General features: G+C 42.0%; 1 protein-coding gene across 3 annotated transcripts in view; it reads right to left on the reverse strand.

The window, feature by feature from the left end:
• The window catches only part of ATP13A5 (ATPase 13A5), a 127,305-nt gene extending 117,821 nt beyond the window's left edge, over positions 1 to 9,484 (reverse strand). The window contains exon 1 of one of the 3 annotated variants that reach the window (XR_010116698.1): positions 2,758 to 9,483. Coding sequence is in view for 2 of the 3 variants with exons in the window: in XM_063621987.1 (XP_063478057.1) it covers positions 2,758 to 2,820 (63 nt within the window). In the remaining variant the exon portion in view is untranslated. Of the gene's footprint in view, positions 1 to 2,757 lie in introns of all 3 variants that reach the window. The other 2 variants (XM_063621987.1, XM_063621988.1) reach the window with 2 other exon arrangements.
• Between the last annotated feature and the right edge of the window lie 9,367 nt (positions 9,485 to 18,851).

The raw sequence follows: 18,851 nt of genomic DNA on the forward strand, positions 1-18,851 counted from the left end.
GTTCATTATTTGCCTCGACTGTCTCTAATTTTTACCAGTGATTCTCGCGATCACAACGGATTGTTCACTTGAAATAATGAATGCAAGTAGAAGTTAGACTGGGCCACAGGGAATCTTCAGGGAAGGAAGAGCAAGTGGGGCGAGGCTGTCAACATCACAGAGTGACAGCCCCCAAGGCTGGGACTAAACCTTGCCCAGGTTTACTTTGACCTACTGATTGTTTTCAAAAGATGAATTTGTTTTCAAAATTTATCATCAGGCTACATCACATAAAAAGTCAGATTTCTGGCTTCCCTTGATTTATTTATTTTTTACCTTTTAGCTTTGAACACCTCTCTTTCTAGAGTCTGAGAAGTCCAAGATCAAGGTGCTGGCAGATCCAGTGTCTGATGAGGACCCTCCTTCTGGTACATAGATGGCCATCTTTTCTCTGTGCCCTCACATGGTAGAAGGGACAAGAGAGATCTCTAGGGTCTCTTTTCTTTTATTTGTAATAAAAATGGGCTTTTGCTATGTTAACCAGGCTGGTCTTGAACTTCTGGCCTCAAGAGATCTTCCCACCTTAGCCTCCCAAAGTGCTGGGATTACAGGCATGAGCCACCATGCCTGGCCAGGGGTCTCTTTTCTTAATTTCCAATTTTTATTTTAAGTTCAGGGGTACATGTGCAGGATGTGCAGGTTTGATACATAGGTAAAAGTGTGCCATAGTGGTTTGCTGCACAGATTGACCCATCACCTAGGTGTTAAGCCCAGCATCCATTAGCTATTCTTCCCGATGCTCTCCCTTCTCCCACCTCCCACCTTCTGATAGGCCCCAGTGTGTGTTGTTCCCCATCTGGCTTCCTTCTAAAAGGCCAGCAATTGCAAGATCAGGACAGCAATTGCCTGGAGCTAAGTCACAGCTTCCACAGTTCGGTCACCCCAGCTCCCTCAGACCTACCGGAGTCCGTGGATTACCTGATCAAACAGAGTAGGATTTGCATCTGTGCTGTACGCCCCAGAATTCTGTAAAAGAAATCTACAACCATCTCCCCTTCCCCAGAATGAGTTAAGCTTACTTGGATTCCTAATAGACGTTTCTGGTGAGTGTCTGTAAAAGTGTTTGATCACCTGCAAAAATGAAGAAAATTGGGGCACCTGGCTCATTATTTAATCCTATGATACCAATGTCCTTTTTGTGAGTGAGAGAATTAAAGTATCAGGCTACAAACTTTACAAATACAGCAACTAGTTAGAGAAGAATAAAGAGCAATGTAATTTTTCCTGCACTCTTATCTACATGTTGAAAACATCAGAGCTAACAGAATTGTTCAGCAGTGAACACAGGTGAATAGATTTTCATTCTTTAAAAGCCTTAATTCTGAAGATTTTAAAGTGCTGTGCTATTGTCAAGCTTAGCGTGCTACAATAATGCAAGCCACAAATATGAGCTGCCTTCATAATATTAACTTTCCTAGCAGACACATTAAAGATGTAAAGAGAAGCAGGTGAAATTTTTACTTAATCTATCTAAAATATTGTCATTTCAATGTGTAAACAATATAAAAATTATTAATAAGATGTTTTACTTTTTTTTACTAAATTCTTCAAAATCTGGTGCGTATTTTACACATAAAGCATATTTTGTATGGACTAGTTACTTTTCTAGTGCTCAGAAACTACATGTGGCCCATGGCTGCCTTATTGAACAACACAGATATAGATGAAATCGTATGTTTTCCTTAGATTAGCAAACAAGGATAGGTGGAGGGAGAGCCGGTATGGATTTGCCCCAGATCTCACAGGGAACCAGGAGGCCAGCCAGGAAACTGACATCATTCTAATCTACAAACTATGTTCTCCAAGTTCTTTGGGGCCCCCAAATGTGCCCTCACTCTGACCCTTCCCCCGTCTGTCTCTGTCTCCTTTCTTCATTGTCTAACTGGAGCCACTGTTGTATGGTGAACAGCACAGGATGTGGAGAAGGAGTGGGCTGGATTCCCAGCCCTTGTAGGCTAATGACCTTGGGCAAGTTATTTAACCTCCCTGGTCTCAGATTTCTTTTCAATAAAATAGGATTAGTTCTTTCATCACTGAATTCTGAGGATTATATAAAATCATAAATATAAACACCTCAGCACCAAATAAACACTATAGTTTTCAACTTTTTAATTATTATTTTTAAATGTGTGTGTGTGTGTGTGTGTGTTTGATGAAAACAGCAATGGGGAAAAAATTGGAGACGTGAGAAATGTTTAAAATATGTGTTAAAAATCCCAGGCCACATTCTACTCCTTCTTTAGTAATTGATGCTTAAAACTTCTCTCTGCGCTTATAAAAAGTATGACTTCAGCCCAGAGCCCCCTAAGCCTAGATTATGCATACATACCCAAAGCATGAGAATAAAAAAGGAGTTCTTGTTTTCACTAGAGTTTGTTCAATCACATAGCAATCCAGATAATAAGGGGGAGACACCCCATTGAGCACCATGCGGGGCTCTGCAAATACTGTAAACGTCCGAGGAAACATCACAGGTTCATTGCATATGAAGATGGCAAGAATTCTATCATCCAGAGGTCACAAGTTTCTCAGCCCCTGCAGGTTTCCCCACAATAAAATGGTGCTTTGCAGCCCTTAAGGAACCTTACCAGACTGAAACCTTTCAAGGTCCTAAAGCCTGAAGCATAAATGCTACACTCTATCTTCTAATTTAGCTGTAGCCCGTACTCACAGCCTTGGGCACTTTGAGAAGACTAATAAAATAAAGGGAAGACTCACCAGTTCATCCTCCTCTCCCTGGTTGAGCAAAGCCCGATGGTCCTTCTTACTGTTCTCCTCCATCTTAACTCAACCAGCGAGGATCTCTTCTGGCTAACTCCTTGGAGAAATGTCAAAATCCCTTGGGCTTCTGTGAACTTGGAATCGTCACGACTTGTGATTGCTCTTCTCAGGCACTTTTAAAATCTCTTAGTACACACCTTGCCTATTAGACTAACAAAGGAAAGGGAGAAAATCTTCCCAGGAACAGGATTGGTCTGTTAATCTGGTTGTTGTGGGTTTTTTTTTCCTAGTGTTTGTTTATTGAGCTTGATATGAGTGCCTCAAGACCTGAGGAATGAAGGGGGAAGAAGTTGGCGAACTAGAAAGAGAAATAATTTTGTATGCGATCTATAAATGTCTCAGCCAAGGAATGAGAATAGTCACTTTGCTAAAAACCTAAGATAAAAGGATTAGCCAGTGGGAGATGTATAAAAACCCTGCAGACTGAAAAAGTAATGAATATATTGGGGGTGACAATGAGAATTGAAGGAAGGGATGTAGGCTCATGATAGAGAATGTAGGAATCATTTTGGAATTAGAAAAATCTGAGTTCTAATCCCTGCTTCACTGATAACCCTGGACAAATCACTTAAAATCTGGAATTTCGGTTTCTAGTACGTAAAATGTCAATAATAACTATACGGTTATATAAAGATTTAAGATGATATTCATAAAAGGCCAACAATAGCACCCACCACACTCACTAAGAGAGAAGTAATCATCACCACAATCATTACACTAACCAAGAAGAAAGAGGCTTTAAAAAGTAAACGATATTAATAACTTGATTCTTTTCATTTTCTCTTTAGAGTTTACAAAAGTTTTCAAATGAATAAAGTATGTGGAGGGAAGAGATGCTAGAAACACTGAGGATTAAGGATATAGCCCAAATTTCAACACCACTGAATTTGATATTTTGATTAGAAAATAAGTATACTGTGATCCATTCCAGAGTCAGTTAATTTGTTTGTGATGAAAACTCTTGTCATTTTATTGGCTCTTATTGTATCCTTGCACTTTGACTATGGAAGAAAATTTGCTGGGAATGAAAACTATTAGGGATGATACTTGGCTGTTTCTGCTGACTGAAATAGTCATTGATTGCCTTGAGCAGGCATAAGTGTCCAACCTGGTGTTCAGGAGAGGTCAACACGCTCTCTGCCCAGGAGAAAGTGGCTGATGAGAATAAACAGAAAGACAACTACAGCTCTTCATGCCAGAGGCTCCCGAGGTACCCATACTGAAGTATAATGTGTTGGTGTGAATGTTGCCTTGTAAGTAGTACCAGTCTAAGGTAAAATGCATATTTGAAGAAAGGAGTTCTGGATTTTAGTAAAACTTCATTAAAGACATGAGTGGTGGCTATCATTCACTTCTTGCCCATCAGCTATTTACTTGTATTTCTTGCTGAAAGAACCCCAACTTTGTGCAGCATGACTTCAGCTAAAAGCACCAAGGATGAGTCAATGATTTGTCTATAGGTGGGCGTGTGGCACAGTTCTAAACAATGAAATATAATAGAAAGACATGGTCTTGTGGGAAAGGTTATCTTATTAATGAAACAGAAAGAAGAACGTTTTTTTCTGTCTTCTCCTTTCTGCCTTTCTTTGAAAGTGATCCATGAGAATGCAATGCTTGGAGCATGGTAGCCATGTTTAGGTGGTGAGGAGGATGAAAATCACCATGAAAATTATGGTGAGAAAAGGACAAAAGAAGTTGTATGCTTATAACACCACTGATTCATGGACCTACCTACCCCTAAACACCACATTAAATACACAATTAAACATTCTCATAAAGCCACCCTTGCTTGGGTTTTCTGTTACATATAGCCCAAAGATATACATAGCACTGGTCTTGACTCCATTCCATTTTTACTCAACAATTATGTACTGGAAAACGGATGTTCCAGACATTATGCTAGGCCCTCGAATACAATGGTGTAAAGGAAAGAGCCCCTATCCTGAGAGAGTTTACAGTTACTTGGGAATGACAGATAACTAAGCAGCCTCTTAATTGGGAAATATACTAAACTCAGATTTAATGGAATACAAACAGGTTCCCAAAGGAAGTGACATTTATTCTGACATCTCAAAGATAAGCAGAAGTTAACAGATAGAAAGAATGGGGGATAGTGGCATCTGGTGAGCACAGTCTAGGCTGGGAGCAAAATGTGTGGAAAGGGTCAAGAGAGGTGGGAAAGGAGCACCTATTCAGAGCATTAAGGGAAATAAAAGTAAGACTTGAGACTAGAAAGATGGGAAGTGATGAGTAATAATTATGATGGAGATGCAAACAAAGGTGTGCTCTGTCAAGAAGAGCTTGTCAACCATGGCGAGCTGGACTCTTGTCTCTCCACTAACCAAGACCCAAGGCCTCAGCTCCTTCCCACTGAGGAACAAGCACTCTTTGCCCTGTACAAGCACAAAATACCCACTTCAAATTAAAGTCTTTGAATAATCCCAATGCTCATAAATATCTTGGAGGCACTGAGCTTCCAGGTCCCAGAGATGTGAATGCTGACATTAGGCCCATTCACCATATGATGGATTCATCAGGGCAAAGTTTGCATTAGATAATCTTGAGGGTCTTTAAGTACTGAGCACTTGCTTTAGCCACCAGAGGACAAGCTCTGTGAAGAAAGTAATCACATGGCATTAAACCCTGCCTCCTGGAAGGTCTGCAACAGACATTATAGCTTATAGGACCTAATGCCAGACCCCCATAAGCAACGTGAAGATCCAGTCATGCCTCAATGGCTTAGCCAGTCCCTTGTAGGCACATGGGTGGAAGAGTCACCTTTTGTGTTTATACACGTGCTGGAGGGTTGAGGGCATCTCTTCTGGGAGAAGCAGCCTCAGGAATGGTGGCAGTGGCCTCTTCCGGATCACACTAGTATTTCTAGCCATAGAGTTCAGGAGGTCATAACTTAAACTGGAATTCTTTAGATCTTTTCCATTTGAAGAGGTCAGATTCCCTGTTGCCTATGACTAGAAGCAAAACAGTGCATCCTGATGAACCACAAAGGCAAACTCTGTCCTAATAAGAAGGAAGTTGTCAGCACCATACAGCATAAGAGCAGGGGCCTTCAGAGACAAGAAGGGAGGGAAGAGACTCAGAAAGGAACAAAGAGTAAAATGTCCACTTCACACAGGGGCCTGAAGAACTGCTCATCCCTCAAGAAGCCAAGTCATAGACCGCTGAACAGCTTTCCTATCAGAGTGAAGCCAGAGGAAGTAAATGACTGAGAGAGTGTTTCATCTTCTTCCACAATCCCTGACCTGGAACACGATTTCCAGAAAACAAAAAGAAACAGAGATGGGCAAAAGTTTGCTTAAGGAGGCACAGTGAGATAACGGCAGATCCAAGGCTCAAGCCCGGTTCCCTGCCTCACAGTCCAGCGTATTTCCACCAAGAAAGGCTACCTGCTCTGCTGCTGTATTTTCTCTAGAACTCTGCTCTGAATGCTAGAGAGGTGAGGGACATGGGGATGACATGGATTAGGGAGAGAGGGTGTGTCACCACTTCTAGTCCATGAGGCTTGTTCAACGAAGACACAATGGACGTGATGAGGTTGGTTAGAACCATACCTCACCCTCCTATTTGGCAGAGACAAGATTCTCATTCCCTATTTTCCCATGAAGTAAGGGGGAAACTTATCCAGATTTGGATGTCTTCTCTAGATTTTCAAGCTCTCTTGATATTTTCCTCCACCCACCAATTGGAGTCCTACTGGAACATTCTATCTTGGAGATCCAGGCTCCTTCCATCTGTGGCTCCACTATCTTCAACACGTGGCTTCCAAGGCTGCCTTGATTATATAAAGGGGGACTTCATGGAGGATAGTAAATAAAAGTTTCCATGGACTCATCCTGGAAGAGTTACTCTGAACTTACACTAGAAGATTGATTAGAACTCAGTTAGGTGACCACATCTACTTGCAAAGTTGACTAGGAATGTGCTCCACCAGTGTGGCAGGCAGAATAGAAAGTGGGTTTGGGGTTACCTAGTCACACAGCCCCAGTGATCATCCTAGAGATGGGTAAAGAGATAGATCAGCCTAGATCTCAAGGGACTCTGGTGAGTCTGGTGAGAGAACAAAACCAAGCAGAGGTGACTGCCACACATGGCAGAAGTGATGAAGGCCTGCATTACTGCAGAAATAAAGAGCATCCGTGGAAATCTGAAAGGTTCTACATCTGGTAACAGGGTATGGAGTGGCCTGTGATACCTAACTGAGTGACAATGCCATAAGCTCCTTGCAAGAACCACAAAGGTTAAGAAAATACTTGAATTTTGATACACGACTTACCCTCTATCTGAAATATGGAATCACATGCCCTCTCTTTAATTGCACTCAGTCTGTTCATAAGCAGAGCCAACCAACCCTTGCTTCTTTCACCCCTAACCACCACTGAATCAAAATAACTCACACATTCTCTACAGATTAGAACAAAATAGAAGGAGCTCCTTTTAGAAACACAAATGTGGGCTGTTCAAGGTGAAAGTATGATTGTGACCTTTCCCACTCCCTACCTCAGATTTTTATTTTGGAGATCAGCAAATTGAGAATTTGATGATGTGTAGCAAGCCTTAGATGAGTAGAAATAAAATTATATCTTATCTGGGTATACACACACAAAAATCCCAAACTGTAAATGGAGCCTTCCTGTATTATTCCTTAACCTCTACTTGTCCTGTTAATTCATTTAACAAACAGCTTCTAAGCTTATCAGACAAGTGTTAAGACTGAAGCGGGGGTGGGCAGAAATGAATCAGATGACAATCCTGCTGTCAATGAGTTGATAGGCCAGTAAACAAAGAATAAAAGAACACAATTCCACTATAGGAGGAATAATGGAATGGGCCAGAGAGGGTGGCCAGAGAAAAGGCGAGAAGAGAGAGAGAGGCATGGAGTCTAGCTGCTCAAAGGACTAACAAGTGTGTCTAGCCTAGCAGCTTATTTACCTGCTTGGGGTAACAGAGAACTTTGAGAATCTGAGGAAATGTGTAGGTTTCCCCCCTCCCCAAGAATAATGCACATATGCACATGTGCAGAACATTTTACTTACGTCAAATTTGCCTTACGCTTTAGATGGTTCAAAGGTCTCTTCATTTTATGCTTCTTCATTAATTTCTTGAACAAATATGTATTGAGGACTTACTTCCTGTTAGACATTGTTCAAGGTGTTGAGAGGACAGCAGTGATCAAAGCAGATAATGTTGAGTTTTCAGGGAGCAGGAACTGACTGACAAAGCAAGTAAATAAGTAAAACCCACAGTCTGACGGATAGTGATATTGCCATGGAGAGAAATCAGGTTAAGAATGTGAAGAGGCAATGCTGGTGGGGGTCAGAAGTGAGGTGAGTGGGGAGTGGAAAGGCATGTGGAGTTGCATGTTAAGTAAGGTGGTCCGCTTGTTGAAATCAAGGCCCAGCACTGTGCTACAGTCCTGTTTTATTACAGATTATTACAGTGAACTGAATGGGTACTGAGGCTTCACCAAAGACATACTTTTTTGGTTTTTGTTTGTTCGTTTGAGACAGAGTCTTGCCCTGTCCCCCAGGCTGGAGTGCAATGGCGCAATCTCTGCTCACTGCAACCTCCACTTTCCGGGCTCAAGCGATTCTCCTGCTTTAGCCTCCCGAGTAGCTGAGATTATAGGCACCCGCCAGCACACCCAGCTAATTTTTGTACTTTTAGTAGAGATGGGGTTTCACCATGTTGGCCAGGCTGGTTTCAAACTCCTGACCTCATATGATCTGCCCACCTCAGCCTCCCAAAGTGCTGGGATTACAGGCGTGAGCCACCTCACCCAGCCCGTTGCTGTTTTAGGGATAATTATACCGATTTTAAAAGCATTCCCCCACCTGTCCCCACAGACCCAAACAAAAGGTGGTGGTGGTGTCTTCCAAAAAGAGAATTTTTGTGTCATTAACATGATGGAAGAACTTTTTTAAAAACTAATTGTCAAGTATTCTATTTGCATTTAGGAGGCTGTTCATCTATGCTAGATTGTCATTTTCCCTCCTTCTCCCACAAAAGTTTACTGGGAATCCATGTCGTGGCTCGTAGCTATCCCTCTAACCATATCATGGAAACGCAGGCACCCAATGTGGAAAGGAGCATTCGACGGGCATCCCTGACACTGTTCATGTTTTACTCATACTTGAGTAATCAACATATCTAGAATTATCTTGCATTGCCTAAGTCATATGTATATAGTGAATGTTATATAATATACCTGGCAGGTCTGTTTTAATTTAATTGAATAAAGATACAAATACTTAGTAAAAATATTAATAATAACAAGGTGGTCAGGGAAGACACTACAAAGACGTGAGGCGCTAAGGGCATGTGGCTACCTGGGCAAAGAGGGTTCTGAGTAAAAGGAATATCGCGTGTCAAAACCCCGAAGTTGGTGGCCAGGAAGGAAGCCAGACTGCCTAGGGCAGTGTGCACAGTGAACAGAGTCATAGGATCCCAGGGAGCAAAGCGACATTGTGGACATATTTGGCACTCAAAGAAGATCGTTCTTTATGTCCCCCTTGTCTAGGTGATAAATTTTTTAAGTGTGAGATAGAATTAATAGCAATGGCCAGAAAATAAACATAGACAGTAAAATGGTCTTTTATTGAATTTTGTATATGTAATTATGCCAGTAAAAATGATTTTTAAAAATAAAATAAAGATTACTGTATATAAAGAAGTAATCAATACTTTTTAACTATACTAAGATATTTTTTACTAAAGGAGAAAAATGTATACATTTTAATTAATAATAACATTATAGCAACTAATAAATGAATTTTAATGTAGTGAAAACAGAGGCAAAAGGTAAAATTTGGGCAATTAGTAAATCATTTCACTCGTGGAACATTTTATTTTCTTGACCCATACTTTTTTCAAAAAGTGAACAAAAATTTGAAAAGCAAAATAAATCTCAATTTTAAAGATATTATTTTTTTTTTTTTTTTTTTTTTTTTTTTGAGACGGAGTCTCGCTCTTGTTGCTCAGGCTGGAGCGCAATGGCGCGATCTCAGCTCACTGCAACCTCCTCCTCCCGGGTTCAAGCGATTCTCCTGTCTCAGCCTCCCGAGTAGCTGGGATTAGAGGCATGTGCCACCACGCCTGGCTAATTTTTATATTTTTAGTAGAGACGCGGTTTCTCCATGTTGATCAGGCTGGACTTGAACTCCCGACCTCAGGTGATCCACCCAGATATTATTCAAATTCAGAAATACATTTCAAGTATGAACTAAAATGCGCAGTTGCCATAGAAAAATGACAACTTAGAATGTGCACTCTGTCTTCTTCTATTTGTGAAGAAGAGCCTTGGAAGAAGAACCTCTAAGAGAACTAGACTGAATTGGAGCCAGGGAATGGAAGTCTGAACAGTGTGGAGAGGGAATTCGATTTTATATTATTGCCAAAAGGCAACCACTGGAGGTTCAATAGTAGTTTTTCAACTTATTCAGCTCTCCTCAGTTAAATTCTGCCCATAACTGTGGAAAACTGCCATATGCAAAACACTATTCTAGGTCCTAAAATGAGGATCCATAGACGAACAAGGTAAAACCTTGCCCTTGAGCTCAGTCTACAGGAGCCATGCTCTCAAGTCCAAGTCTTATGTATTCTCTACTCTTCCTCCAGCTGCTCTTGTGTCCTGTTTTACAAAAGAATCTTTGGCAAGCTCATCTCTCCTTGCCAGGTTCAGGCGTGGCTTGTTACTGATATACGTAGGTACCACCCATATAGGTATGACCATTCATTGTTTAGCAGGATCCTTTCAGGTAAATTCCTCTGATAGAAACTGGATGATTTGGAATCTGTCGGCAGAAGTTACGATGTTTGAAAGAGATTGATTCTTGGAATATATGCAGCTTCTATTAGAAAGCAAGACAGCCCAGGGACTTCTGATTACAGCAGGTGAAGCTAAAGAAAAAAAAAATTCCCTTTTACCAACTCATAGCTGACTCATCAGTGAAGAAATGACTCCCCCACCTCTGCTAGTAAGTTTTCTCTGGATCTCTCATTTCTACTCTTTTTTTTTTTTGTTTTTTTTTTTTTTTTTTGAGTTGGAGTCTCTTGTTCTGTTACCCAGGCTGGAGTGCAGTGGGGCAATGTCAGCTCACTACAACCTCTGCCTCCTGGGTTCCAGCGATTCTCCTACCTCAGCCTCCCGAGTAGCTGGGATTACAGGTGCCTGCCACCATACCTGGCTAATTTGTGTAGTTTTAGTAGAGACTAAAATTAGTTTCACCATGTTGGCCAGGCTGGTCTCAAATTCCTGACTTCAGGTGATCCACCCACCTCGGCCTCCCAAAGTGCCAGGATTGCAGGCATGAGCCACCACACCCAACCTCATTTCTACTCTTTTTCTAGGAATGGCTATAGCTACCCTCCACAGGGGCAGAGACACAAGCTTAGGTAACTGAGCTAGCTCTTCCATGCCCCTCATGGGAGTCAAGAACGAGAACTTGAACTAAATTCTATGCTCTGCTTGGTTTTTATTGTAAAATGAGGCTTGATATGTTACAAATACTGTTAATATGTTGTGGATTATTGAAGCAATTTTTAAAATTTAATTCCTTGTGTTTTGGATTTTAAAAAAAACTGCCTTTTCAGTCATCAAATATTAATTGATTTACTTTCTCATGGAGTCAATCATATTTTCCAAATGCTTCATATGTCCCAGGTTGGGTGACCCTCACTGTCCTTGAGTCCAACAACTTTGCTTTGGGGACTATTCCCATAACATTTGATAAATAAGTAAAGAATAGTTCTTAACACATTCAAGGAAAAGAACCATTCATCTTCAAATCCAAGCACTTAGCATAGGGAGAGGCATATATGATTAGGTGTGCAAAAAATATTGTGTGATGAATAAATGACTCTTCTCCTGCCTAGGGAATACGCTTTTCCTGCGTTACTCAATGACAGATACTGTCTGCAGTCTGCTCAGATCTTCTTGGATGTCTTTGACGCCTTCACAGGCATTTATGTGCTTTTCTTCTAATGACCTATTCTTCTGACTCTTTTCAGAGGGTTGCCCTTGAGCCCCTTTGACTGTTCTACCAGAGACCCAAAGTTTGCTCCCCACCCCCACCCTGCCCAGGCAGCCCTGAGCCAGTGACTGACAAGGCAGAAGTCTGAAGCTGTTTCCTTGCCAATAGTTGGGACAGAGTGAAGAAATGTTTACATTCCAAAGCTCCCTGGCAGCATCAGATTGAAACAAAGACTCTGCCCAAAATCACATTCTTACTTTTATTGTCTTTCACTCTGTTACCAGCTTCTCCTAGAAACACTTCCTTCATAAAATATTTATATATAAATCCAGGTCTTGATGTCTGCTTCTGGGGAACTCAACTTAAGAAAAGAACTAAGCGTGTCTAATGTTTGTACTCACTACATCTGTAGGTACCAACAACCCATTCTTTCTCTGGGGAGGAAAACCACCTGTATCGTCCCATTCTCTCACCTCTTACTCAATTCTCTCACTTCAAAATCTCCAGTGTCTTTCTCCTTAATTTAAAATTGTCCATGTAACCATGCTGAGTTTGGTCTGACCATTCTTTCTCCTTAAGGTGTTAGAATTGTTCTAGAATAATTCAACAGGTCACTTTCTGTTCCTGGAAATCTGTTCACTATTGTCAAGGATTTTAAGCTTGTCAAAGCATATGCCATGTTGCCCCCGTGCTCTGTGTATTAGCTGCAGAGGAACAGAATGTCTGCTTAATTTAATATTCTGGAAGGCCTTCCACATGACTGGTCACAAGAACAAATCTACACAAACTCCCAGTTGTATGACTTGTATGATGAGAACAGTAAGTGCCAGTGAGAATGACTGTCAAGTGTTAACTGTGTTTGTCAGTTAAGTCACCAACCTGAGTCAGACCAGTGGCCAAAAAGGTGCCCCAGTGTAGTCGGGTCAATGCCTTGGTGAAGACTAAACTCCCACCTCTTCTCCCCTAACTGCTGCTAAAAACGCTCACAACCATTGAGACCAGTAAATGGTGCGGGGCAGAGGACAATAGCATTTCCGAAACTGGTGTTGTGGCTACTGAAAGAACAAGAGTTCAATTGCATTTGTGGATTCAAAAGAAGGAAGAAAACAGCTGTGATGAGGTGCTGTGGTTACAAAGATGGAGAATGGACAGAGGCCTTCCAGAATGAGCCAGATCACAAGATCTAGCTTAAGGAGAATAATCTCTAAACTGATGTCACAAGGCAAATTGATTTGTTACTACTCAATTGTAGATGATCTAACCTAGTTGGAGAGATGAGGATTTCATTAAAATATTCAAACCAGAGAATGGTTCAGGATCAGTTATTCTTTTCCTCCCTTATCTGGAGGGTGGATTAGTTTGTGTATCTCAGAAACTGGAGTTTTTGGCTGGGCGCAGTGGCTCAAGCCTGTAATTCTAGCACTTTCGGAGGCTGAGGCAGGTGTATCACGAGGTCAGGAGTTCAAGACCAGCCTGGCCAAGATGGTGAAACTGCATCTCTACTAAAAATACAATAATTAGCTGGGCATGGTGGCACGCACCTGTGATCCTAGCTACTTGGGAGGCTGCAAAGAATTGACTAAACCTGGGAGGCAGAGGTTGCAGTATGCCAGGATTGCACCACTGCACTCTAGCCTGGGTGACAGAGCGAGACTCCATCTGAAAAACAGACAAAAAAAATTGTGGAGTTTTTGCATAAATTTTCAACTAATTTGAAGAATACAAGTAACTAAATCCCATTCTGTGTTTTTGCCCATGAATCATGGCAATGCTTTTCCCCATTGAACTTAGCCACCGGGTGATTGTTTTGACAATAAGTCAGTACTTAGAGCTCTAACAAAGAGCAGGGATAAATGGGCTCACCTCAAGGGAGAGAAGTCTGTCAGCAGGATTTTCTGTCAGCAGGATTTCCTTTCACCAGAGACTGCTTTTGTAGTGTAAGGTAGAGAATGCACAGTGACAAACAGAATTTACAAAGGAAATGTACCACAGAAAGTTCTCTCAATGCAGAGTGAGTGACAGAAAAAAATTGTAGAAGAGTCTCCACAGGGACAAGTGCAAGACAGCACATTTGAAAGAAAATAATCTAAGTTGTTCTTTTAGGACTATGGTTTCTAAACCTGATCCATCGTTAGATCACCTGGAGAGCTTGATAAAGATATAGCTCCCCAAGACCAATCCTAGAGATTATGATTCAATATATGTCTCATCAGGCTCAGGAATTTATTTCTAATAAGCTCCTTGCGGATTTTCATGATGGGTCAAGTTGGAGAGTCATGTTCCAAAAAGAAGCCTATGAATTTCTGTGGACTGTTCTATGGAGAAAGTCAGCTAACACATGGCGTGATAGCAAAAAAAAAAAAAACTAAACATAACCTACAAATATGTCCAAATCTGGGCTGTTTTGCACAGGTCTTTGCATCTCAAGGGAGATCTCATAGACTCGGAAATTATCCAGAAACCGCCAATTTAAAAAACCATTCTTCAGAATAGTCAGATGATCGGATAAGAAGGGCTGCAAAAGAAAGTTGACTCGTTCAAAGCATAAGTAGTTAAATCTGTAAACAAAGGCTAGAGGTAAGTTGCTCTGTATGTTATTTAAAAAAATAAGAATAAATAGTCTAAGTAAAACATAATTTAAGCAAACAGTAAAACATGGATAATTACATTTGCATTAAAATAGAATTAAATGCGTTCAATTCATGGAAGTCGATAGTGTGTTCACTATTTCACTCATTCTTCATTCATGCATTCTTCAATCTGTTCTTTTACTGACTCCCACAACACAATAAATAGCTATATCATGTGTACAGCCAAGACTTAAGAAGCTTCCTTGAAGTTTGAGAGATGAAGAAAAAGAAATTACATATCACATTTAATCTCCTTTGATTTTTGCTATTATGAATGAGATCATAAACAATATTTTCATACCAATAGCCAATTGGAGATATAGGAAAAAACACATTGTTTTTCCTGCTCTCACACACCACTCAACATGACACTTTTGACACCAGATGTAAGCCAAGCAGTTCTCCAGTGGACACCAGCTGGATGTCCTATGATACAATTTAATTCTGACCCTATCTACCTGCAGATAGTATGAAATCCCACAGATTAAGGGCTCAGTCTCAAAAGACTGTCCCCACCTCAGACACCCATTGCAAGTTGTAGGTTGTCGCCTATACTTCTGGCCAACTGGGTATAAATTGGGAGTCCCATTACCCTCTCTATGGGTTTGATTAATTTGCTAAGATGACTCACAGAACTTGGGAACTGCTTTACTTGTGTTTACCAGTTTATTAAGAAATATAATAAAGGATACAGATGAACCGCCAGATAAAGACATACACAGGCAAGGTCTGGCAGGGTCCCGAGCCCAGGAGCTTGTCCCTGTGGAGTTGGGGTGCGCCACCCTCCCTGCATGTGGATGTGTTTGCCAGCTGGAAGCTCTCTGAGCCCCATAGTTCAGACATTCGTATGGAGGGTTTATCATGTAAGCATGACGAATTATTAGGTCCACTTCCAGCCCTTTTCTTCTCTCTGGTGAGTGGAGAGTAGACCGAAAGCTCCAAGCTTCTAACTATGGCTTGGTCTTTCTGGTGGCCAGTTCCTATCCAGGAGCCCACTAAGAGTTGCCTCATTAGAACAAAAGATGTTCCTATCACCAGGAAATTTCTAGGAATTTAGGGGCTCTTTATTAGGAATCGAGGTCAAAAGCCAAATACGAGAACAAAGGATTCCCCTGCCACCCATACCTGCACCGGTGTGAGGAGTTCTTTCTCAGAACCTGAGCAGAGACTAAACATTAGAACAAAAGGTTCTCCTGGCGTGCTTGTTGCTCAGGAAATTACAAGGGTTTTAGGAGCTCTGTGACAGAGACTGGGGTCGCGGATCAATATAGTATTTCTTACTATTTCACAGTGAAGGAAACTGAGACACAGACATAGTGACTAATTTGCTCAAAATGGCAACTCCGAGAAGTCTGGATTAGAACTCAAATCTGTCTGATTCCTAAACTTGTGCCTTTAACCTGCCATATGCCACTGCCCCAAAAGAGTCACCTTGGAGATGAACTTTGTTTAAGAACTATGTGGCCTCTAATGATAAGGTCAGACTTGGGACACTGGTCAACGCCTGAGGCTTTGGCTAGCATGGCATCCAATGCCCCCAAGGCCAGTTCTGCCCTCACACAGGCCTACATACAGCTAGACTCCTGCTGCTTTGAGCCACCCACGGTGCCCTGGGCCACCTGTGAACCTCCCTGACTGCTGCATGAGACTAAGACGTGGGCAGACACAAAGATTTGGATTTTACCATGTGTAACTCTTGGCATCCAGACCACCTGGATTCCAGGATCCATCTAGGGAGGATCCAAGCCTACGAAATTATCCCCAGATCAAGTTACCAATTAGTTATGCATTGTGACTGAATTCCTGAGGCTATTTAAGCCTTTATGAAATTCTCAAGGCTAACCTTGGGCTGGGTCAAGAGAAAACTGGCTCGGCTTTCAGGAAAGAGCATTCAGCCAGCTGAGAGTCACTCCACCTTGTATTGTGTTTAGTTCCTGAGCACACCAGGAACAAATGGTGGCCCTGAGGCTCTGCGATGCTTTCTGAGAGGATTCTCCCTGGGAGTGTCCTTGTGCAAACTTTCACCAAAGGGGCATTCACCTTGTGGGGAGATTTCTTTCCTATCTTATAACCTATGTTTCCGTGGCCATATAAACCCGGGACCATAGTCAAAAATGGGATCCTGGAAACCCCGCTGCTCTGGAGTCGCTCCTGAGTCATTGAGAGGTTCACAGAGATCCGCCGCATGTGCCGCACAGTGTGCAGTGCTCCTGTGACAGCCTGCCCTTCCCTCTCCCAGTCTGCATGGCCACTGCTTCGAGATTATCGCGGCTGCTTCCATGGTCAGCCTTCCTGGGGGCCTTGCCTGACCCTGAGGTTGGTGGCAGGGGACCCCAGGCCTCCATGATGTGCACAGATACCCTGTATCACCCTTGGCTCTTCTCTATCTCTCTTAACCGCTTTCTCCTTTAGCCACTTATAGATATGCAAAGACTCTTTATGTCACCTGTACTTCTGTGTGTGATAGCATCCGCCACTAGAAACATGCATCTCTGGTGTGGTGGCTCACGCCTGTAATCCCAGCACTTTGGGAGGCCAAGGTGGGTGGATCACCTGAGGTCAGGAGTTCGAGATCAGCCTGACCAACATGGTGAAACCCCATCTCTACTAAAAATACAAAATTAGCCAGGCGTGGTGGCCGGTGCCTGTAATCCCAGCTACTTGGGAGGCTGAGGCAGGCGAATTGCTTGAACCCGGCAGATGTTGCAGTGAGCCCAGATTGTGCCATTGCATTCCAGCCTGGGAAATAAAAGTAAAACTCTGCCTCAAAAAAAAAAAAAAAAAAAAAAGAAAGAAAGAAAAAAGAAACACATATCTTTCACTTGTTTTCCCACAGTCATATCACTGCCAGGTGACAGAGGCCACAGGGGAATTTTCTCCACCTTGCTTTTATTACACTCTCACACACAGACCACAGATCACAGAGTGGATCTCTCTCGTGCATGCTTCATATATACATACACACACACACACACACACACACATACATGTATGTGTGTGTGTCTGTCTGTCTCTATCTCTACATAACTTTTTTTGTCATAGCTTTCTTTTCCATTGGTCCTTGCAAGAGTTCTAAAGATAGGGTGAAACCAGGCCACAGATGGAAAAATTCTTACCCTGTTGTCCTCAAACTTCGCCCGTTCCCTTAAATCCAGTGTTTGGGTTTCAACAAGTTTGTTTGGCTCAACTCTTTATCTTCTTTGGGGTTTAGTATCTTCCTATGTGGGCCCTTGCACTGTCATGCAAATAAGCCTGTAGTGTCTTCTACACATTGAGATAGTCTTTGTAGCACACACCTAACTCTTATAATTCCACACCACACTTCTACATCTTCACTATATAAACAGCCAAACTTATTAAGCACAACATTGAAATCACTATACTTTATATTTCTAGTTGTTTTTATTCATAGCCCTATTGTTGAGTTAAGCTTCAATGTACTGGATGAAAAACAGATGTTCACAGACAAAGGATGAGAAATAAATCAACAAAATATCCCAATGATTACATTTTTTATGCAATCATGTGACAGCTGCTTGCTGAGCCCCTAACCATAGCTCTGTGCTAGGTGAAGGATGGGAAGATGAGACAACTCAGGCCTGGCCCCTAACCTCAGAGAATGTACTCTCTAGTTGAAATGGGGTTGGGTGGGTGGGAGATACGGTAAGTTAAGGCACTACAGGACCATGATGAAGGCAAAAAACAAACAAACAAACAAAACCTGCATGCCACACAAAGGATAGATATGTAGAATGTGATGGTTGTGTAGAAAAAGAGAGCTTCTTTCTGGCTTGACAGGTCAGGTGGTATTCTAATGGGATATTATTACTGAGAAATGAGTGGGATTTGGATGTGTCAAGATGAAAGTAAGAATTACGGATGCCCCAAAAGAGAGAACATGAGCCAAGGTATTATATTAGTCCATTCTCACACTGCTATGAAGAAATACCTGACACTGGGTAATTTATAAAGGAAAGAGGTTTAATTGACTCACAGTTCTGCATTGCTAAGGAGGCCTCAGGAAACTTACAATCATGGTGGAAGGTAAAGGAGAAGCAGGTAGCTCCTTCACAGGGCAGCAGGATGGAGTGAGTGGCAGCAGGGGAAATGACAGACATGTATAAAATCATCAGATTTTGTGAGACTCACTCACTATCATGAGAACAGCATTGGGGGAACTGCCCCCATGATCCAATTACCTCCACCTGGTCCCACTCTTAACACGTGGGGATTATGGGGATTACACTTCAAGGTGAGATTTGGGTGGGGACACAGAGCCAAACCACATCATGCTGCCCCTGGGCCCTCCAAAATCTCGTGTCCTCACATTTCAAAACACAATCACACCCTTCCAATGGTCCCCCAAAGTCTTAGTTCATTCTAGCATTAACCCAAAGTTCAAGTCCAAAGTCTC

The sequence above is a fragment of the Symphalangus syndactylus genome, chromosome 17 (genome assembly GCF_028878055.3).
Source record: "Symphalangus syndactylus isolate Jambi chromosome 17, NHGRI_mSymSyn1-v2.1_pri, whole genome shotgun sequence".
Taxonomy (NCBI): Eukaryota; Metazoa; Chordata; class Mammalia; order Primates; family Hylobatidae; genus Symphalangus; species Symphalangus syndactylus.